At 39.6% G+C, this 23,804-nt stretch overlaps 2 protein-coding genes across 7 annotated transcripts in view; one reads left to right on the forward strand and one right to left on the reverse strand.

The window, feature by feature from the left end:
• The window catches only part of LOC121917363 (origin recognition complex subunit 3-like), a 61,386-nt gene extending 56,613 nt beyond the window's left edge, over positions 1-4,773 (reverse strand). Inside the window, exon 1 of the mRNA XM_042443268.1 lies at positions 4,636-4,773. Coding sequence (XP_042299202.1) covers positions 4,636-4,659 — 24 coding nt within the window. The 5' untranslated portion in view covers positions 4,660-4,773. The remainder of the gene's footprint in view (positions 1-4,635) is intronic.
• LOC121917360 (probable arginine--tRNA ligase, mitochondrial) overlaps positions 4,336-23,804 on the forward strand; it is a 33,974-nt gene continuing 14,505 nt past the window's right edge. The window contains exons 1-13 of one of the 6 annotated variants that reach the window (XM_042443259.1): positions 4,339-4,826; positions 6,237-6,310; positions 7,734-7,839; positions 8,645-8,728; positions 9,606-9,703; positions 10,646-10,701; positions 15,151-15,234; positions 17,562-17,638; positions 18,097-18,255; positions 19,693-19,799; positions 21,448-21,534; positions 22,164-22,224; positions 23,339-23,415. In XM_042443259.1, the coding sequence (XP_042299193.1) occupies positions 4,539-4,826; positions 6,237-6,310; positions 7,734-7,839; positions 8,645-8,728; positions 9,606-9,703; positions 10,646-10,701; positions 15,151-15,234; positions 17,562-17,638; positions 18,097-18,255; positions 19,693-19,799; positions 21,448-21,534; positions 22,164-22,224; positions 23,339-23,415 (1,358 nt within the window). In that variant the 5' untranslated portion in view covers positions 4,339-4,538. Of the gene's footprint in view, positions 4,827-4,962; positions 5,092-5,208; positions 5,553-5,850; positions 6,095-6,236; positions 6,311-7,733; positions 7,840-8,644; positions 8,729-9,605; positions 9,704-10,645; positions 10,702-15,150; positions 15,235-17,561; positions 17,639-18,096; positions 18,256-19,692; positions 19,800-21,447; positions 21,535-22,163; positions 22,225-23,338; positions 23,416-23,804 lie in introns of those variants that run through there. The other 5 variants (XM_042443261.1, XM_042443262.1, XM_042443263.1 and 2 more) reach the window with 5 other exon arrangements.

Genomic DNA, 23,804 nt, shown 5'->3' on the forward strand with positions numbered 1-23,804 from the left:
TTTTTAACTGATATTGGATTTTAATGTTGTATTGTTATTGTTTTTATATTTTGTACGCCGCCCTGATCATATCCATGGAAGGGCGGGATATAAATAAAATTTATTATTATTATTATTACAGGATTGTAGCTTAATGATCCTATGCTGCATTTGTACATTTGGAAAACTTCTGTTTAATTTGTTTTTTAAAAAATTGTATTACTTTATTATAGCTAGATCTCAGTCAACAAAGCCTCTGATAGGGAACTTCCTTTTTTCTACAAAGTTTCCCCACCACCACCATTTTACCCCTTGTCCTCTGTCTAGCTCAGTACTTCTCAAATAGTGGGGCGGGCCCCCCGGGGGGGGCGCGAGGCTCCGTAAAGGGGGGCGCGAGGCTCAGGATACAGTGTTATGCAGAGGTGTACTTATAACAATTTTATAGACAAATGATACTATTTACAGTCGCCCGGGGGCGCGAAATGTTTTCTTCTTCCTGGGGGGGGCATGACAGAAAATAATCGAGAAGCACTGAAGTTTGTTTTTTTAAAAGCAGTGTCATCATTGGAAGGATGGTGAAGGAGGAGTGCAGCAGCATGTCTGCAGTAAATAATGCAATAAAACCTGAGCTTGGAAAGAATGGGAGTCTAATCACTATCTGTGGGTGCCTGCCTACAAAAGCAGCTCCCTCCAGAAGCTCTTACTGATCATGAATGAACACTGTATTACTACCTACACCAGAGAAAAGCATAGATCTTTATGTTGGGCCATCAATACAGAAACCATAGGAAATGTGGAGTGGGGCGGGGTGAAATCATCCTTGGATGCATTTTGGGTCTTCAAGTGGTCTCTAGAAGATTCAAAATGTTTTTTGAATCTTAGACTTATTTAAGGTTTACCTAACATGGCTGTTTAATTTCACAAGCGCACACTGTTCACTATGAATAAAAAGTTTACTGAAACGTGAACTACTCTTCTTTTTTTGTAGTGTAGGAGCCTATCCGTATGCTTTCTATTTTACTTCTATCTCTGGCACCAAATTTTTTGTTAAAGAACTAATACATCTACTTTGTTAATTGAGGTATACCCATATGAGCTTCCTAGGAATCTTTATGAAATGGTGCACCACAAATATGACACAAACAAATATTACAAAACCTATTTTAAGGTTGCCCACAAAAGTCACAGTCACATTCTTCACAACAATCAATACAATAGGGTGGGTAAAATTGAACATTCTTGCATATATAAAACATTGACTTTTTGTGCTCACAAAGTCTGGTGTTTACCATCACAGTCAAAGTCTTATCTTGAAGAAAGACCAATTAACTTCCTTTAAAAGTTAACTTCCATGAGTTCCAGTAAACGAACAGAGGAAGAAGTGATGGAGAAAATATATCCTCACTTTGGACAAGGTCTAACTGGACCATAAATCCTCAGTTTAGTCTTTTCAATAAAGATAATGGTATAACTTGAATTTTAAAGTTGTAATTATTCCTTCTCTGTAGATAAATATGGTTGCAATAAACTACAAACAAAACAGACAGCTTTGATGTATGATTATGAAAGAATAATTGAATCGCAGGGTGAAATCAATTTCTATCACAAGGAAAATAGATAACCCGAAGAGTTACGTGTTTGCTAACTTTTGTAAAATAGTGCAATGGAGGGGGGCTGTGAAGTGATTATTTTTTGCTTGGGGGGGGGGGTCATAAATTAGATATAACAGCTGAACTCCCCTCTTCTAGGCCCTGATCCCCACTTCCACCTTCAGAATGAAAGTGTATATACAGTGTGCCCGTGTTATACGTGGGCACGTTTTACATGGCTTCCAGCATATGCTGGAAGCCGCGTGGGAAGGAAACAATGGTGCGCACTCTCGTGGTGCCGCTGTGCCACCATGGGCACAAGCCCCATTCATCTGAAAGGGGCTTGAGCATCCGCATTTCCCCATACGTGGGTGGGTGGGTGGGTCCAGAACGGATCCCTCACGTAAGGGAAGGGACGACTGTACTCATGTATGATTCTAGAAAATTTAATAAAAAAATTGAACCCAAAAACCTGGGTTGACTTATCAATGTAAGTACTGTACTTTTATATATATAGGAGCCATCCTGTTTCTCTGAATAGAGTGGTAAAAGGTGAGCACTTAGTCCATTCTGGAAGCACCAAAAAGAAACATGGATCGCCTCTACTCTCTCATCCATCCAGCCTTTAGGATGAGCACAAACAGTTATGCCTGCCAGAATTTTATAAGTTCTTGGGTATTATTTCCCTTTGCATCATCCTTTACATCCTTTGTTACATGCCTCTAAGTTTTACTCTCAACTTATCCACGGGTCATATCAAAATCCATAAAGCTGGCTCCAAAACTTGCCCTCGACTTATATGTGAGGTCGACTTATAGTCAAGTATATACAGTAACATCTGAAATGAGGTATGATGTATAACAAAAGGATAAGCCCTTCATCCCCAATTCCAAAGCTTACAACAATATACTCAGAAATGTGATACCCATTATTTGCCTGTATCAGCAACACAGGAACACATTTATGTTTTATGTCCTTCCAGTCTCCCTTTTAAGTTTGTTTGTAGATGTTGTGCAAAGACTGCAGTGTCTTTTCTGTCATCCATCCCATCAGGAATTCTACCACCGAGGCTTCATCCACACTGCAGCAGTAATCCAGTCTGACACTGCTTTAACTGCTATGGCCCAATGCTATGGAATCCTGGGATGTGTAGTTTGGTTGTGGCAACCAGAGCTCGCTGTCAGAGAAGGCTGAACGTCCCACAGGACTACAGTTATCAGAATCCCATAGCATTGAGCCATGGTAAGCTAAAGCGGTGTCAAAGTGGATTATTTCTGCAGTGCGGATGCAGCCTGAGACGCCATAGTTTTGAGTATTCTTCTGGTTGCAGAGCTTGGAGGCAGCACAACTTGTGAAGCTTAGCCATCTAGTATGACACTCCATTCCTTTATGAAATCTGTTGAGGTGTTTTGTACAGTAGGATGGGAGCAAAGGATTTCTCTCGATCCTCCTCATCTTGTTCTTTCCACTGTTCAAGGATGACAAGGGAAAGCCAGCATGACTGCCTCCCTGCCAGCTCAGCTAGTCAGGGACAGAGGTGTCACTAGGGGGGGTGTAGGCCAGGTGACACCCTACATTGAGGTGACACAACTGTTCCCTAAAGATTATTATTATTATTATTATTTTCTTTTATCCCATCTTTCTCCTAATATAGGGCCTCAAGATCTGCCTTCTGGCGGAAAGAGGCTGTGGCATTCACCTGCGTGCGTCCCATTAAAATGCTGAAGTGACGGTGTGAGAAGGCTGAGGATCCGAGGGTGGAGGAAAAAAGCCAAGCCCCAGATTTATTTATTTTTAATGTTTTTTTTTAAATTTATCTATCTATCTATCTATCTATATATATATATATATTCTTATTTATTTTTATTAAATTTTAAAATCAATTCAAGGTAACTTTACATAACATCAGCCTAGTACAATAAAAGGATCAGAATCATTCTGTGAAAGATAAAGTACTGTATGTGCAGCTGGTCAGCAATTATTGTGGAATAGAGTCCATTTTTCAAAACATTATCTTTTACCAAATTTCCACTTCAAGCACATGACGTATATCATGTATATGTAAATACAATTGGGCTTTGCCTATGATACCGTACTTTAATAGGAATCGTTTTGATTTTCCTGGCTGTTTACGTCACAACTATTGCCGTTGCATTCAGGGATCATATACGAGTCAGATCAGTACAAAAATGGCTAAGGTCCAAAACACACTGAAGAAATAATCCAGTTCGAGGCCACTTAATGTGCCCAGACTCAGTGCCAGGGACTCCTGGGAGTTGTAGTTTGTCGTGGCACCAGTTTTCTGAAGAGAAGGCTCAATGCCTCACAAAAACTACAGTTCCCAGAATCCCCTAGGTAGCATCGAGCCAGGGCAGTTAAAGTGGTCTCAAACTGGATTATTTCTGCAGTGTGTTTTGGACCTAAGCGTTCTGTATGGCGTGGTTATGAGAGGAGGTCAATGCAGGGTGTGTGTGTGGGGGGGGGGGGGGGGGGTTGTGTAACTGTACCGTAATATTATAATTATACAATATTATTATTATTATTATTACTATTATGTGTATCCCGCTCTTTCCCTAGAGTGGCTCACAATATTAAAGTAGTTACAGTATTATTATATTATTATTATTATAATAATAATAGTGCTATAACTGTACTTTAATACTGTGAGCCTCTCTGGGTCTCAGTTCTAGGGAAAGAGCGGGATACACATAAATATAATAATAGTAATAGTAATAACAGTGACGCTGCTAACTGCCACTCCAGAGAGGCCATCGCCTCACCGACAACAACAACACATTTGAGGGCAAAACGCGAGGAAATGGCCTCAGAGGTGCGATGTGCGCATGCTCCAAGGGAGGAAGCTCCTCCCCCTCGCGCGCGCCACGCACTGCCCGCTCCCTCTAACCGCCGCTACTAACTCAATGGAACGCAACGCAACTGGGTGGGCAGAGATAGTAAAAACAACTGGCGATGGCTAAGCCCCGGCCGGAGCGCTCGCGAGGCTCAGCGCGGGAGGGGTCAGAACGCTCCGCTCGCTCGCTCTCCCCCCCGCCCTTTTTAAACTCACCTTGGAAACAGAGCACGTGCTCATGGTTAATAGCAACCCTCCCCCTCCAGCCGCGTATCGTTCCCGACAAACCGTCCAAACTTCGCTCCGGAACTCAAGGGTCCTCGCCTACTTCAGAACACGCATGCGCACTTGGGGTAATCCTTCTATGGCGCCACCTCGAAACCATTTCTCCTCCTCCTGCACAAATGGTACGACCCTCCCGACCCTTTCTTTCCCACTGTCAGTCTCCCGAGCCCTCCTCTCCTATTGGCTGTCATCGGTTCGGTAAGAACGTTGAGCGATCCAATTGGCGGAAGGTAGTAGAGGCTCCACCCCCTCCCCTTGTGGGTTGGTCTACGGCAGACGTGGGGGAGGCGGCCGCGCAAAGGAGGAAGAAAGGAAAGGGTTTTGGGAAATGGGGTCGTGACAAGAGCTATGGCGGCATCCAGCTTTCGCAGGAGCATTGCTGCTCAGGTATCGGTTTCCTCTGCGCTCTGTAACGCATTCGCCGCTCAGGAGAGATGACCGGTGTCCCCCCATTCTCCGCTTGCACTTGGACTCGCCCAGGCGCTTCAGTTCTAGTCCTTTGAAGCACCTTGGCCTGCGTCTGCGCTGCGGAATTAACGCAGTTTGACGCCGCTTTAACTGCCATGGCTCAGTGCAGTGGGACTTTGGGATCTGTAATTCTTTTAGATACTCAGCCTTCTTTGTCAGAGAGCCCTGGTGCCACAGCCAAGCTGCAAGTCCTAGGATGCCATTGGATTGAGCCAGGGCAGTTAAAGCGGCGTCGAACTGGGTTATTCCTGCAGTGCGGATGCAGCCTTGACCCCAAGTGCGAAGGAAAGTGTCTTTGGCTGCATCCACAGTGGAGAAATAGCCCAGTTTAGTTTCACTGGCATCTCTGGCTGGCATCTTCAGAGAATGCTGGCATGGAAGTGAGTGGGGTATAAGTGTGTGTGTGTGTGTGTATATATACACACACACAACTGCTGTGTGACTCTAGGTTGGGAGGAGTGATTCCCATGTTGATCAGTGTATTGTTCTGTTGTTGAATGGCAAGGGCTCAGGGTGGGAATCCTCCCAACCTAGAGTCACACAGCATGCATACACACACACACACACACTTATACCCTACTCACTTCCATGCCAGCATTCTCTGAAGATGCCAGCCACAGATGCTGGGAAACATCAGGAAGAAACTCTTCTAGAACATGGCCACATAGCCTGAAAACCCATAAAAAACTATGGATGCCGGCCATGGAAGCCTTCAACTTCACACACAACAACTATGTTCTGACTGTGTGATTTTAACACCAAGTGATAGTGCATCCTGATCCCATGAAGCACATGTGAAGAAGCTTTAGATTGCACGGCCTTCCCAGCTGTTTTCAGGAGGAACTGTGATGCCATGTGCACAAACATAACAGAGGAAGCTGGATACAAACATGGGGGTTTCTTCTTGAGGATATAAAGTTGTGTATGTCCTTCCAGAACTGTAACCTTGAGAATTTAATCTGCGATTTACTTATCTAAATAGAACATAGTGTCTGTGCAACAGTGTTTTTTGTGTTTGAATGCATTGACTTACAGCTAATTTTGATAACTTTGTTTAAACCTAGCTTTCGCGTGTTCTAGAGGTGCCACCAGAAAACCTGATCAAGTCAATCTGCGCTGTTCCGGTGTCAAAAAAGGGGTACGGTGCTTATCACGTATTTTATCTTCTTAAAATACTTTGTCATCCTTAAAAAACGATTATTAAAATTCAAGGCATTGCTAATATTTCCTAGTCATCCTTTATCATTTGTGAAAGAATACTATAAGTTAGAATAAATGTCTTAGAACTTAATAGAAATCTGGTACAAATAAACACTCAACCCTTTCCGAGAATAAGCCCTATTTAACATAGAGTACTGCAAAGTGAATATGCATAGGATAACACTCCAGAAGTGCGTTTTTATCTTTTATGCAATGTTGAGCATGCCTAAGAAATTAAGGGCTTTCATACCATTACTGTATAGGTTTTGGTATCATGGCTTCAGTCCTCTGGCCTTTTCCTGGGGATTTGGGAATGTCAACAATGTCCTCCTTCATATCTTCTCCAACATTTTGGAAGAAGGAAGCATAAGTATCTCATTCATAAGGTCAAGCAAGTCCCATAGCAATGCAGACACAAATTGTACCCACTCCACTCCTTTGCGTTAGTACCTGAAGTAGCTATGCAGGGAGGAACTATATTGACCCTGTGTATCCACATGTAATTGTATTATCCCTTTTTGTGCCTTAGTGTTTTAGGAAGTCTGCTGCAAGTGCAGCTGTGGGCAACTACAGCAGGCTACAAGGCAGAGTTTTCTTCCCTAGAAGCACATACTACACAGCCCCCCCCTCAAAAAACAACAACAACAACCCAAAAATCCAGAAGACTACATCCACTCCTGGTTTAGATAAAAGTGTGGCTGGGGGAGCATTTGTAATATTTGACCTGTAACTTTCTGGAGGCTGTCAGAAGAAGCCATACATTTTGCGGGGAGGTAGAAGAAAGGCAGTTGGATAGCCTGGGGAGTACGAGGGCTGCTACAAATAGACCTGGGGGAAGGCACATTGTGTCCATCCTGTTGTAATGCTTGTCCCACAGTCCAAACTACACCCTGTCCCACTGGTGAGTGAACCCAGTCTGCTCATGCTTTAAATTCAAGCCATTGCTCTAGCCAGAATCTGGCACTCTTTCACACTCAAACAGACCTCTTCTTTCCCCTATGGAGTTTCACTATTCGGCTTCTGTGGATAAGGAGCTGCTTGCTGCTGATTCTGATGCCCAAAGTGGGAGATACTGAATGTAACACGCACGGTATGCCTGGAGAAATTACTTTGTCAGACAACTCCCTGAATCCCTCAGCACTGGCTGTGCTGGCTGAGAGAGTCCAGGAGTAGTAGTCCCAAAAAGTAATTTTTTCCCCAAGGTCTACCAATATATTTGGCAGCCAACCACATTGGATGCAAAAGCTTTACCCTTTCAGAAGCTTTCCAACCAGTTTCATGGATGCTCTGAAATCTGATCTCATCTGTTATGCAAAAATCTGTTACGGATTAAATTTCCATCTCCCCCCACTCCTTTTTAGACCAGAAGCTGATTTCCAGCTCTTTTTGAGCTCCGTGAAAGATGCCAACTCTATGGATAATTCAAGGGGAGACATTCAGCTCCAAGCCCAGAATCTGGCAAAGAAGGTATGTATAAACCTATTAAATTTGACATGTTCACATACTTAGTAGATCAAAACCAAAAGGAAGGAAACGTAACATTAAGTGTGCATTAGTTGTGGTAGTAGTAGTGGTACACTGAGCCCTTAGTATCCGCTAGGGTTTGGTTCCAGGGTCCCCTGTGAATACCAAAATCCGTGGATGCTCCAGTCCCATTATAAAACAGCGTAGTAAACTGGTGTCCTTTATGTAAAATAACAAAATCAAGGTTTGCATTTTGGAACGTATATTTTTTAAAAATATTGTCATGCAGTTGATAGTTGAATCCATGGATAAAAAAATCTGTGGATATGGAGGGCTGACTATAATAGTAGTAGTTATATTTTACATCCTACGTTGTCCCTAGTTTGGGACTCAAGGGCCTCATCTGTGCTGCAGAATTAGTGAAGAATTAATTAGTTAAAATCTTATTCTCTGATGTTCTTACTGTGTGCCTTCAAGTTGTTTCTGACTTATGGTGACCCTGAGGTGAACTTATCATGGGTTTTTCTTGGCAAGATTTGTTCATTGGATGTTTGCCATTGCCTTCCCTGAAGCTGAGAAAGTGTGACTTGCTCACCCAGTGGGTTTCATGGCCAAGAAGGGAATTGAAATCTGGTCTCCAGAGTCGTAGTCCAACACTCAAACCACTATACCATGTTGGCTCCAGGAAACAACTATACTCTGTGTAATTTATAAATAATTGTTTTTACCAATGTATACAGTGTAGGGTGTATAGGTTTTGCTGCTCATTTATGCCATAGTCCATTTGTCTGTTTTGTCTTTGCTATAGTTAAAATGTGATGCCATAGTGAGCAAAATTGGCACAGGTGAAGGGACAGTGAACTTCACAGTAAATCGAGAATTGTTAGCAAAGGTAAGAACCTATCTCTGACATGTATCAAAATAGCAAAAACGTAGCTGCTTGATGTAAAAAAACAACAACAAAGCTACATGTTAAATCCAAGCTTTGTATATGGATAGGACTCTGGAATATATAATTATTTTATTTATTTACATAAATCTATTCTGTAGCTTCAATATAAATTTATATTACCGTGTCAAGTAATTAAAAAATGACAAAAGTTCAGTTTAAAAAAAGTAATAAAATTAAGGATGCAAACTTGCACCTGAAACTAAAACAATAATACAGTAGTTTGCACAAATAGCCAGTAAAATCAAAAGTACTGTGAATTTAAAAATTAACATTCACCTTTCCTTAACACTTGGAAAAACATTCATGTTATTCTATGATTGAAATGCCTTTCAGTGGAAATACTGAAAATTGATGGCTTTCCTACTTCACCAAGAAGGTTCATATGGACGCAAAAAAAAGAAAAAGAAAAGCTAAGCAGATCAACTACTTCCGTGAATCTGCAAGCTCCCTGCTACAGCATGCCCACACTGTACGCGGGCTTGCCATATGCAGACTTGAGGTCACACAGATGGCGAGCCCTGATATGGTGAATGGGGTGTGCACCCCATTCAATTGAATGGGGCTTGAACATAAGCAGAATTTGCCTTACGCGGAGGGGGGTGTCTGGAACGGATCCCTGCGTAAGGCGAGGGTGCACTGTAATATTTGATAAACTGCTGTGATATCACAAAAGCCCTTTTTGTATGTGGAAGTTGCGTGAATGATGCTACATGAACATTGTTGAACAATAAACTGTATGAACAGTATTGAAATATTCACCTATTTTTGTCTCTGTCTTCTAAATTAGTACCTGTATTTGCTGTATTTGTTTCCTAAGACAGTGTTGCAGCAAGTGTTTGAAGATGGCCCTCAATATGGACTGAAGAGTGAACTTTTCTCAGAATTGCATCCCCAAAAGGTTGTAATTGACTTTAGGTGAGTGTATAGGCTAAGTTATTATGATTCATATTACCAAAATGACTTCACTATCACAGGAGTCTGGGCTGTTTAAGCAGGTGCCTTTTACTGTGTGCCAGCGTAGATCCACTGAGCTTGTTCTGGGGTTAGTTTTATTTGTGTCATTCTTTCAACTGCAGTGTGTATCTGAGTTCTTATTGCTTTAAAAAAGACATATAGGTTCTTTTTACTCTGGAGGGAAGCCACGCACGTTGGCGGCTGTGGTTTCCTTCCAGAGGGAAATAGGCTGCTGACAAGCCGCCCTTTTTGGGTGGTCTGTCCCAGGCCATAGTTAGGAGGTATGAAATATTCCAACACATCTTCCCCTGGAGCATGTAGACTGCATCGTTCACTCTTCTCATTCCTGTTGCGTCGTTGTGTACCTTGAAGTCATTTGCAACTTTAGCAGCCATAGGGAAAATCTGTTCCAGGGTTGTCTTGGCAAGATTTGTTCAGAGAGTGGATTACTGTTGCCTTCTTCTGATGCTGAGATAGTGTGATTTGCCCAAGGTAACCCAGTGGCTTCAAATTAGTAGAATTTCTGTTATGACCCAGCCTTTATACGTTGAATGCAGTCAAATATAGGAAAAGTCACATGCCCAGGAAGAGTAATTGAATTCCACCACTTCATCTTAAGTCAACTATGAATCAGCACATAATCACTGATTATAGGCTTCTATGCTGGGGATTTTGCCCCAAAATACTTTAGTGCAAAGGTAATATATTTTCAAATCCAAATTACTAATGCTTTCATTTGGGAATGGATGTATATATTGCATTGCTTTTCTGTTTTCATGAGTTAGCATCCCAGTCATGTTTTCATTTACACTTTGTATGACACAAGAGGAGTTTGGAAACACAGCTGTTTTTTATGTAATGGTCTGACTCTCAAGAACTCTCAGCTTTCAATATTTCTTGCAGTTCACCCAACATTGCAAAGAAGTTTCATGTGGGTCATTTGCGTTCTACAATAATAGGTAAGGCATCATTGAACTGGAATCTAAAAGGAAGGAAATAGCATAATACTGATGTATTGAGCTGGGGTGGAAAAATTAGCTTGTAGCATGCACTTTTCAAAGCCATTTTTGAGGCAATTTTTATTTCACTAAAAATGCCCTCAAACTCCCTAATTCACTTAATGATTTACTTGCTGATTTTAAAAAGGCTTTACTTTAGCTAAAATACCATCCCTGTCCACATGGTGACATTGTCCCCACGTCCTCTACAGAGCACACTGGGCATTTTGAGTTTAGTTTTCTGTGTGAGGATTTTTCTTAAAATGTGAAACTTTGAGGCTTATGTTTGCATTTTGTTCATAACCACAAAAAAGGCTAAGCAAACGACTTCAGTGATATTATATAGTACCAAATCTACAAAGGGGATATAAATAATAACAGTGTAAATATATTTCAATGAAAAATGAATGTATTCTCAGTGTTAAAAATTATGAAAACAAAATGATAAACACAATAACAGAAAATCAAGTTATAATGAAAAGAGTTGATAACAAGAAATAAACAATATGAAAATTTTAATGATATTGTTATTGTCCTCAAGTTGACTTTGACTTGGCATCCCTATGAATGAGAGACCTCCAAGTCACCCTGTCCTCAACAGCCCTGCTCAGGTCCTGCAGACTTATTTGTCCTTTTTGCAGTCCAGGGAATATGCAGAACTGTCCTCCAACACCACTCCCCAAATGAGTTTTATCACTTCTTACCAGCCTTCTTCAGTGTCTACCTTTACACTTGAGGATCTTGTCAAGTCCCTTCTTACCTGCCCTTCTAAGTCCTTGTCTTCTTCTGCTTTCTTGACTGCAATCTCCATTTTGATTAAGCATAGGAAATTTTTCACTATCCCAATGTCTTTATTGTCTGCTTTAAAGTTATGTAAATCATCTATGGTCATTATTTTTGTTTTCTTAATGTTCATCTGTAAACCTGCATTTGCATTTTCTTCATTGATTTTCTTCAATTGTCATTCCAGCTTTTAGTTCTTTTCTGCTAATAGTATGGTAGCATCTGTGTATCTTACATTGTTGATGTTCCTTCCTCCAGTTTTCACATTTTCTTCCTTAGAGCCTTATCCAGCTCTGAATGTGTTATGTTCAGCATACAGGTTAAACAAATAGGGTGATAAAATGCATCCTTGCCTCACCCCCTTGCCAATTGGAAACCATTTCATTTCTCCATATTCTGTCCTAAAAGTGGACTCTTGTCTTGAGTACAGGTTATACATTAGGAAAATCATATGTTGTGGTACTCCTGTTTCGTTAAGAGTGGTCCATTGTTTTTCATCTACACAATCAAAAGCTTTGTTATAATCATAAAGCACAGGCTGATTTTCTTCTGAAATTCTTTGGTACACTCTCTTGTTCTACCTTTTCTGTTACTGTTTTCTGTTTCTCTGCACCGATTGCTGCATTAGTTCTCTTTGTCCCAACGCACAAGTTGTTGAACACTTGCTTTCAGGGTTCTGACCCTATTTCTGGCCCATTTTACTTTTGCATTTTGCCTGTGCTTAACTGAATAAAGATTTTCATCTGTCTTCCAGTGGCACTTTTTCCCCCTTTTTGGTTGCAGATGGTATCTTTTTGTGTTCTTCCCTTACAATGTCCCTGGCTTCAGTCTAGAATTCTTCTGGCTTAATAGTGCAAATTTATTTTAAATGTAACTTTAAATTCTACGAGGATGTTCTTCATATTGTATTTTGGCAGAATGATTGATTTGGTGTTCTTTTTTATCTTTACATTAATATTTGATATTAGCAGTTCCTTGTCTTTTCTCTCTCTCTCTCTCTCTTTTTTTTGCAGAGAGAATGGAGTATCCCCATCTTCTGTTTCCACTTATGTAGTCTGTCTGATTTCTATATTGGCCATCAGATCCTTGGTATCTGCTAAGGTTTGTTTCCTGGACCCTCTGTGGATACCAAAATCAAGTCCCATTAAATACAACGATGTAGTAAAATGGCATCCCATATATAAAATAGCCAAAGCAGCATTTCCTTTTTGGAATTTGATTTTTAAAAAGAAAAAAAAATCAAATTGTGGATGGTTGAATCCATGGTGGATACAGAGGGCTGACTGTATATAGTTCCTTCTTTGGTTGCCTGAAGAATTTGTTTGCAATTAACAAACTGTTGGTTTCACAAGTTTTAAGCAGTCATTCTCCTCTTTCATTTCTTGATACTAGGCCAAATTTTTCTACAATGTTTGGTTCTGCTCTGATTCTTTCTTTTGCATTCCACTCATCTGTGATTACCAACATTTCCTGTTTTGGTGTGTGATCAATATCCTCCTGGACTCCAGTGTAGAATCTTTCTTCCTCTTCTGCCACTGTGGTTGGAGCATAAATTTCTCTGAAGTCTTATTGACATGCTTCTGTCAGATTTTGCATTATATCCCACGAGTGTTCTTACTACATCTCTCTTCTCTATTAATGCCACCCCATTTCTTTTTAGATTTCCATTTCCTGAGTAAAACACATGTGTAGTCTGACTGAAAATGCCTCATTGCTGTTCTGTTCAGCTCACACTCACCCCAAATATTGTAATGTTTATACTTTCCATTTCTTGTTTTATATTGTGTAGCATCCCCTAACTTATGCTTCTCACATACCATGTTCCTATAATATTTGTTGTGATGCTTCAGATTTTTATTTCACCTCAGAAGTCATCAACAGCTGAATGTCCTATCAGCTTGAGTCCAGTTGCATCTTTAGCCACAGTACTACTCATAGTTGTCTTCTGCAGTACCCCACTATCTTATTGAGTGCCTTCTGACCTAGGAGTCTCATCTTCTGTCTTTATCTCTTGTTTTATTTTGTACTGTCTCATCATAGATTTTTTAAGGTACAGGGCTTCAGGAGTGATTTACCATTGTCTTTTCTGTTCAGTACTAATAAGCATTATCTATTGGCCACTGCTATTACCTCTCATTGTCACCCCCCAGCACACTACTGTTGCTGCCCAGTATCTGTTTGGTGCATTTACTTTGGCTCATCAATAAAAGCCTGTCTGACATGAGAGACCCTACCAGCAACATACTCTTACCTCATAGGAGCATGCAGTCCCACCACAACAGAAAGATAGTGCCATGGTGGGAGCAAGAAATCAGTGGAGGCAAAATAATTGAAATACACACGATTGCCAACAGTGCAGGATTTCCTTACACACGCCTGTTCCAATGTATCTTCTTCAAATTAGCCATAACTTCTTGATAAACAATCACCTGAGATATTTTATGACCCCCTGGATATCACAAAGATCAGGAATGTTTTTGTCTTCAGAAGAAGTAGCTCCAAAACACGATCTAGTGCTTTGCTGAAGCTTTTTGTCTGGCTTTTCAGCAAGGGTTTATGGAGGGGGGAGGGAGATACACCTGATGCAGAGGTACATAACACTCAAGGATTTGATGCCACTGATGTCTTGACAGCTGCCTGTCTTGGTTTTTTTCTGTTTGTTAGAGGTGTTTCTTTAATCAGTGTAAGACACTGAAAGTGGAAAGCTACCTTCAATATTGGCTCAATATGCCACCTATTCATTTTATTAAGATTATTAATTTTTTATTAATTTTTTTTCCAAAATTTGACACATAAATATAGACAAACAACCACTTTCTCCCCTTTCTTCCCCTTTCCCCTTCTTTTTAAAAAAGAACTTTCTGCTTGCTATCTGTTTGTTTTCTTTATTCTTTTAAGTTCCTTTTCTAGTCTGACTAATTATCATAATAATAATTATCCACATTCCTTCAATTTACTTTTTAGTAACAACAAAAAGAAAAACACACTTACTCTTACACGCACACACACACACACACAGAAAGAGAGAGAATAATAGAATAATAGAGTTAGAAGAGACCGCAAGGGCCATCCAGTCCAACCCCCTGCCATGCAGGAAATCCAAATCAAAGCATCCCTGACAGATGGCCATCCAGCCTCTGTTTAAAGACCTCCAAGGAGGGAGATTCCACTACACTCCGATGGAGTGTGTTTCACTGTCGGACAGCCCTTACTGTCAAGAAGTTCTTTCTAATGTTGAGGTGGAATCTCTTTTGCTGTAGTTTGCATCCATTGTTCTGGGTCCTAGTCTCTGGAGCAGCAGAAAACAAGCTTGCTCTCCCTCTCATGAGGACATACACAAGAGAAAAGACAGAATTTAAATTGTATAACTATCAAACTCCATAGCATTAATATGCCCTTTTGATTGTTTTCAGTATGCAGCCTGTTCTTTAATAACTTCATAAACAAAAAGAGATTAATTTTATTCTTGAAAGGTCTCATTCAGACTAATTTTAGAGCTCCACTGGGGAATTCTGGTTTATGGAAGCCATTATATTTGTTGCATTTGATCAAGAAAAAATGGAGTTCATCCTACGTCAAAATGAGCATTTGGGATGAACCATACAGCTTACTGTGATTTATTTTTAGGAAATTTTGTAGCAAATCTCAAAGAAGCGCTTGGACATCATGTTAAAAGAATAAATTATCTTGGAGACTGGGGCATGCAGTTTGGTAAGAATTTTTTATTTGTTTATGAAGTCTCATGGTTGCATACCTGGATCTCAGCTTTTTCCAAAGTTTATGATGCTTATGATGTTGATTCAGACTCAAAGAAATATACAATAATTTTGCAAGGCTAATGGGGCTGTGGGTGGCCTTTTTAAAATATCATTTCCCCATGCTTAATTACAAAGTATTTTTGAAACTATCTTAAAAGCAGTCAGTGGTATGACATATTGATAGCTGTTCAAAAAAACTGGCTGGATGTGACCAATCCCTTGTGCATTCCCAATGCAGCTCTTTTGCTTCCAGCTATCATATCTGAATCGGAACCCTGCGGACATTTTCCTATACAGAAAAATGGCCCCATCTCTGTGTAAAATGGTGCTTTTTTTCTTTATTCAAACAGCTTCCAGAGTTGTGCATTGTTCTTGTTGCAGCTAACTAAGGTTCATGTGCACTGCTTTCCCGTGCAGTCACCTTGAGATTGTGGCTTGTATTTACAATCAGTTTTGAACAGGTCCTTAAGGCAGGAGCGAGTAATGTATAACTACAACGCCCATTATCCCTCACCACTGGCTCTGTTAGCTAGGGCTGATAGGAGTTGCAGTTCAGTAACACTAGAAGAGCCATAGTGCAGCCCGTGAAGCTGCTCCTTTTTCTGGTCAAAACTAAAGGGAAGTGGGGAAAACATTATTGTTGCTGTTGTTGCTGTAATTGTTAAAATGCCACATTTTCCCCAGATACAGCTAAAAGCAGTTAAAAGCAAGACCATTAAAAGTAACAACAAATAAAAAATGTAACACATTCTGAAAGGCCCATTCCTGCTGAGCAATCACCCATCAAAAGTTTGCTAAAACAAAACATTGAACTTCCCCATGAATGCATAGCAGGGAAAACAGTAGTCTAACCTGTGTGTAGGAAAGGTGTTCCAAAGCCTGGGAATGGTCACCAAGAAGGCCCTCTCCCATGTACCTGTGAAAGCGGTGGAATGGAAGATCTCAAGACATGAGCAGGCCCATATAGGTACATAGGGTCCTTTAGACAACCTGGTAACTTGATGATCGATGAATTCATTCAGATAACATTGATGTGCATTTTTCATTGGTCTTGGTATCACCTAGGTCTATGTACAGGTCAACAAGGCGTCAAATGCCTTCAGGAGTAGCTGTTCACCGTTTATAGGTTACTAGGTTTTCCTGCACTGTTTTACTTGAAAAAAACCAACAATTTTTCAAAACCAGGCATGAACTTCCCACTGCTTGTTTTTGTTTTTGTTTTTTACATTTTTGGCACTTTGTGAAGCTTTTGAAAGTTCCTCTGGCAGCAGATTGATTCCCCAGACCTGCCACAGTTGCCCTCCCCTGATGTAGAGAGATGCAATGATGTGAAGCTAACTTGAAATATATTTAAGGAGGGTCACATGTTCCCAGTCCTACAGTAAGGGATGTGCCAACGTAAAGCTGGAAAGCTACTTTTAAGAATATGTGTTGCAATGCGCTGAAGCCTTCCATAACTGAGCAGTGGTAGAGTGATGCTCTGGATTGTAGTTGCTTAGTTATGGATGGCTTCAACATGTCATTATATTCATTCTTCTTAAAAGCAGCTTTCTAAGCTGTTAGCTGAGGAATATAAAAAAGTGCAAATAAAGTTTGCTAAAATGAATAACATTTGTCCTCAAGTGAAAAAAAATCTCTCTTAATATTTGTTCCTCCTTCTTTGATTTGTTTGGCCAACATCTTTTGCCAAAATGTAAACAAGGTTTGAAATATCATACCTCAGGTATATCATACCTCATGTTCCTAGAGAGAACATACTAATCAATTCCACAAATAAGCAAATCCACAAAAATCAAAGCTGCAAATATGGAGGGCCAGTTGGATTTGATTCCATTGGCTCATGCTCTAGTCTCCTCCTTACACACTGAGCTGTTTTTCATCACCACAGAATCCTGCCAGAAAGTTAAGAGCTGGTTGTAGACACAACAGTGCCCAGGACAGGGCCTAATTTTTCTTCTTCTTCTTTTTTTTAATCTTAGGCCTATCTTCTGTAATCTTCCTGCCAACCCTGATACAGCTTGCTATCCACCGGTTTTCAGGGACCCTAAATAGAACTTACTCTGCCACTAATAAATCCCCAATAGTCATTGCCTTCATCTGCAGACATGAGTATTTGGGGCAATCACCAGAGTGTTCTTCATTATTCTTACCTTGATATTTATTTAACAAGATATTATTATTTTATTGCAATAATAAAAAACAAAGACAATATTACCCATTTTTAATCCACACTATTCTATTGTAACAATAATTGTGTGTATTATTAAATACTTATTGCAGGTCTTTTGGGAGCTGGCTTTCAGCGTTTTGGCTCTGAAGAAAAATTGCGGTCTAATCCTTTACAGCATCTTTTTGAGGTTTGTTAATGTACACTAAAAGAATCTGAACAGGGGAAATAGGACTCCCATCAGGCACAATCAGCATGGGCAGCTATTAGGAGTTGTGGGATACTTATCCAACAATGTCTGAGAAATGTACAGGTTCCTCACACCATTTATTCTGACTGCCAGTTCTTTGGTTTCCCAAAGCCACTGGTCTCTCATTTGTGCTACTTGTGAATCCATTCATTGCTCAGAGAAGTTACTTTCTTTGGATGTTGTGGCCATGTTGGCTGGATTCTGGCAGCTGTTCAAAAAAGTAACACACACACACACATATACACACACATATCCTGGATTCTATTGTTTGACTTGGCCAAGAATGTTCAGGATCCAACCTGTGTTCCACCACTGAGCTGTTGTCCTTTTCCTGTTTTCTGATGGGGAGATTCATTCAGATAACACTGACATTTCTCATTGGTCTTTGTCTCACCTAGGTCTACGTACAGGTCAACAAGGCATCAAAAGAGGAAGAAGATATTAAAAAGCAAGCACAAGACTTTTTTAGAAAATTGGAGCTGCGTGAAGAACAAGCAATTTCACTGTGGCAACATTTTAGAGATGTTAGCATTGAAGAATATATCCGGATGTACAAGGTGCCTACTTGGATCTTTTCTTTTAATATACATAAATTATCATATATATCCAGGGAGCAGTGAATCTTTTGTGTTGGATATCCATATGCTGAATTCTCTGGGTGGTACAGCTTCCTGCCAGGGAATGTCTTCCATTAGCAAAATGGGGAGTAGTTATTACCCATGCTGCCACTTCAAAATCCAGTATGATGTTGACTGAGATCCTTGCATAGTGACTGACCAGTAATTTTGATGACAGGTCAGTTGATCAGAACAGGATAAAAGAAAAATTTGGGACAATTGCCTGCTGTGGAAGAGGAATGACTATATTTTGAATAGTTTTGAATTGACCTCAGCATTTTTTTAAAAATATCTTTTTATTGTGTTAAAACAACAATGACACACACATACCTTTACAAAAACACATAAAAACACAAAACAAATTTATAACAATTCTACAAATAATAAAAACTCACACATCTGACTTCCTAAACCCTAACAAAGTCAAAACACAACAATTATTATCCCATCCATTCCCATCACTTCTTGTTTCAGGAAATTAATTTCTTGCCTTTCCTCTTAAACTTTAAACTAAACCCAGTTAACCTACCAATTCCAGCTAACCTGAAATAACTTTATCTACCTTAGCCCCCTTCTTACTTAGATAGCCTCACAAAGGTTCCCAGCATTTTTTTAATCCTTTCCCAACAAACATGTAATTTATTTAACTCAACTAAATCCACTAATTTATTTAACCACTAATTTATTTAACAAATCTTCCACATCCAGAACTACTGTTGTTTTCCATTTGCCTACATAGATAGTTCTGGCACTTGTTGTCATATAAAACATAAGTTTACTGTGTGTTGTCTATCTAAATTCTCATCTTCACACATGTTCAAAAGATAAAATGTTGAGTCCATATTCATTTTGGACTGTAGTATTTCCATTGCTGTCCTATGAATTCCCTTCCAATCTTTCCTGGCACATGAACAATTCCACCATATGTTGTAGAAGATACTGACCTCTTGATTATATTTCCAACACTTGTTGGATACCCCTTTATACATCCTAGCTAACTTGGCCAGGGTTAGGTGCCATCTAAACTGCATTTAAAATAAGTTCTCTTTTAAATCATAACTAGCTGTGTATTTTAAATGTTTATTTCATGTTTACTGTGTAGCACTGCTCTAGCTGTATGCTCTGTTTTATGTCTTGTGACCATCTTTTTAAAACAATTTTAAATATTTAAATTTTCCATGTTGAAGCTGATCAAATCTACTGAATATTTCTTTTAATAATCTGTTTTAACTATATAACTTGAAGTTGTTTTTTACATCTCTTCAGTATGTGTAGCCTCATTCAATCTCATGTTTGTTAAGTGACACTTACAGAAGTAAAGGTAGTCATTGCCTGACAATAATGTTGATTTCCTTTTATCTCGGTGGAACCATTCAGCGTCTCGGAGTGTGCTTTGATGAATATTCTGGAGAATCAGACTATCAAGAGAAAAGTCAGGAAGTTATAAAGATGTTGAATACCAAAGGACTTCTAAAGAAAACAAAGTATGAACAGGTTGTTTCATTTACAACTTTGTACCATATGCTATAATTGTTTCTGCAATAGATATCTGAGTCCTAGAGTTTCTTAAATATCTAATAAGGGTTTTGAGTGGAGAATCAAAGTACAGTAATATCCCTTTCTGTTTATCTGAACTTTGGATCATGCCACCCAAATGTTTCTCTCGCTGGATTGGTCTAGATAACAAAGGCGATACTGGAAATATTTTTTCATGTACATCAGCAAGTCAGACCAGCAGTCAGCTCTCAACACTAGTTTTGTATGTAGTTTTGTATGCTTTGCCACTGTCCCCATGGTTTTGATCAGCCGTCGAAGAAGAGAAACATTGTTGACAGTGCCATCTTTGTGCATTTGCTTTCTCATCTAACACTAAATGAGCACTGGGAGTAGTGCCAAACACAGGGCATATGCCCTCCCCCCCAGACTAAAAATATAGGTCCAAAACATACTGCAGAAATAATCCAGTTTGAGACCGCTTTAACTGCCCTGGCTCAGTGCTAGGGAATTCTGGGAACTGTAGTTTTGTCAGACATTTAGCCTTCTCTGTGAGAGAGCTCTGGTGCCATAATAAACTACAATTCCCTAGCACTGAGCCAGAGCAGTTAAAGTGGTCTCAAACTGGATTATTTCTGCAGTGTGTTTTGGACCATAGTTAGAACAAATAACTTTTATTTTACAACCTTTCACAGTACCCCATACCAGCTATCCCATTCTGCCTAATGGTAAGGATGGGCCTGAAGAAAGCCTTGGATCTGGGTCCTCCTCCTAGAAGGACAAATAAACCATGATTCAGATTTTCTTTCTCTGGTTCTTAGTCTGCTCCTCTGCATGAAACAATAATTGTGGTTTAAGATAACTTCTAGTCATTTGCTAATGAACCAACTTCAGAGTGTGGATTCTAGAACTGGCTTGTTTTGACAGAGGCTTTTTTAAATCATGATTCCTGGTTTGTATGTAATAGCAAGCCAGGAATGGAGGAAAGTGAATCTGAATCAGAGTTTTTCCATCCTCCTCGTCATGCTGGAGAAAGGGAAATTAAGTGTAGGTATTGCCATTCAAGAGTATGAGTTAACCAGCCATATATTTTGGGGAAGATGGGAAAGGAAAGGACCTTGTACAGTATTGAGGTTCTTTATACAGTGAAGTTTTGGCTCTTAGTCAATAATGCGGGTACATTTGAACATAGGAGTGGCTGTTAAGAGTGGAAAGTACAAATACCATGATTAATCTAATGTTCTTTCACATATAGGGGGTTGATGTGAGACAGCTTTATGATACAATAAAGTGGTTGGAAAGACTAAGTACTGTAGTTACTTCCTATTTGTGAAAATCCCACCACGACCTTATTTGTACACAATCTAAAATTCCTGAAGTGTCTGGAACTGAAGGATTTGTTGTATATTTTACTGAGAAACTAGTGTGTGTGTAGACATGGGTACTAAGACAAATGAATATTTAGATCATAGGAGGGAATCATGGAATCCTCCAGATGTCTTTGGACTGTAGCTCCATTTGTGACTGCCTTGGTGAGTTTGCAGTCCACCATCGTGGGGGCAGCATGGTTCCCATCCCTGATTTAGTAGCTTACAGCATATGGTTTCTTCAATTTTTTAAAAAAACTGTTTTTTAAAGGGAAGGAATAGGAATAGTGCATCTTTCTGAGAATGGAGACCAGGCTGTTGTAATGCGTAGTGATGGAACTTCTCTCTACCTCACAAGGTAAGTATTAATTAAACTTAAATTAAATTTAAAACAGATTTCTTAACACTGATAAAATACATAATAGTTGAAAGAGTTCAAATTAGGAGCCCTGGTGGCCCAGTGATTAAATGTCAGTACTGCAGCCACTAGGGTCTCAGGGGCGACTCAGGCTGGCATCCTTCCAAGGTCACTAAAATGAGTACCCTGCTTGTTGGGGGCAATTAGCTTACACATTGTAAACCGCTTGAGAGTGCTTAAGTGCACTGATAAGCAGTATACAAATGTACTTCCTATTGCTATTACTACCATGAAAGTTGTACTTTAAATCAAAAACCAGGATGGAACAAATCAGCACACAAATCAAGGAGACAAAACTTTAACCCATACTAAAAGCAAGAAAAACAAAAAGGTCTTAGTAGTTTGGACAAAGCTTTAAAGGAGAGGGAGACAACCATACCTCTTCAAAGAGAAGGTTTTGTAATTTGGTTACAATAATTGAAAAGGCTTTGTATTGCAATATTGTTAGCCTTAATGTAACATGGCAGATAATCACAGTCATGAAATGATTTGCAATGGCTGTTCACAGTTGCAAAAGTATATTTTGTTTTTAATATTTTAATTTGGCTTTTCTTGTGTGTCTTTTGCAGAGATCTTGCTGCTGCTATAGACAGAATGGATAGATATAATCCTGACACTGTGATATATGTGGTAAGTAATTCTGGATCTCCCGTGGACTGCTTTATCTAGAGGTGAGATAGGGAACATGTGGCCAGATGTTGGGCTGCACCTGCCACCATCCTTCATTGTTGGTTATGCTAGGTAGAGCTGATGTGTTGGCAGTCCAATATCTGGAAATATTCCCCACCCCCTGGTTTATAAAATAAAAATACTGGCCTCAGAATTGCTCTATAAAGCCCTTTTTTGAAGTGGAGCTGGACAGAATGTGTGTCTGCTTTCAAAATAACAGCCATGTTTCTTCTCATCCTTTCCTCTTCCCCAGAAATGTCTAGCAAAACAATACACATGCAGTGTGACATGATGATGTCCCTTTGTGTCATGTCTTTTTAGATTGTAAGCCTGAGGGCAGGGAACTGTCCAATTAAAAAGATTGTATGTACAGCGCTGTGTAAATTTACAGCGCTTTATAAATAAAGGTTAATAATAATAATAATAATGTTATTGTAATCTGTATTTCCCAACTCCGTCTTCATTTTATTGGCTGTTGCTTGTAGGCTTGAGGAAACATTTAGGACAGTTACATCACACAGTTTGTTTTACTAAACATTCGAGAGAGAAAAGATGATAAAACCTAAGGCAATTGATTTTGGTGACCATTCTATTCTTAAAATATCTAGCTCTAGTGTAATATCTGTTTTCTTTTTGTTGTGGCCCATTGTGTGAATATATAAAAAGCTGGCTAGGTTTCAGAGTTCTAAAGGATAAATTTTTCTGAGGTTTTTCCAGAGTTTGAACATTTATCAAGTTTAGATTTTTATTTCAAGGTTGATCATTCATATGGGAGAGTACTTTACCAATGGTTACTTAGAACAGAGCTCGCTGTCTCTCCTCTCCTCCTCTCTCTGATATATGAGATCAATCCTGTTTTGTGTCATTAGTTGCTGGAGCTAGGAGAATTTACATTTGGGGCTAGAATTCCCAAATTCCCCCAATTAACAGGAAGATTGGGAGATTCTAGGAATTGTACTCCAAAAAAGGTAATTTTTCCAAACTCTGTTACTTCCACCTTGCATATGAACAATATTAACTTGACTTGTATGTTTAGTATCTGCAATATGCTTAATGACTTTTTCTCTTTTCTAAGACAGAGAAAAGCCAGATCTCTCATTTTCAGCAAGTATTCCAGATACTGAGGTTATTGGGTTATGAATGGACAGAAAGGTAATCACAGCCTTGACAAAATGTACATATTTATGTATGTAGCTAGGTATTAAACCTGTTATAAGTATACTCTTAATGTGGAAGGAGGAAACATCCTATGACATCCTGTTTATTATAAAGGCTATAGATGGCTGCTCTTGGGATGTTGGATTTTTTTATTATTATTATTCAGTGGCCTTCCAGAAATTGATGAATTGCTATTTTCAACATACCTCACTATCACCAGGGCTCGCTGGGGTTAACAAGAGCTGAAGAACAGTAACACATGGAGGGGGACGTTGTTCCCTAGCTGTGATACAGAGGCAACTTCTGATATGTGGTAGCTGACTGATATCTAAGCCTCAGGTCACCTTACAAATGGATGGAAATGGCAGATTCTGATTTAAAGA

Source organism: Sceloporus undulatus, unplaced genomic scaffold, assembly GCF_019175285.1.
Source record: "Sceloporus undulatus isolate JIND9_A2432 ecotype Alabama unplaced genomic scaffold, SceUnd_v1.1 scaffold_16, whole genome shotgun sequence".
Taxonomy (NCBI): Eukaryota; Metazoa; Chordata; class Lepidosauria; order Squamata; family Phrynosomatidae; genus Sceloporus; species Sceloporus undulatus.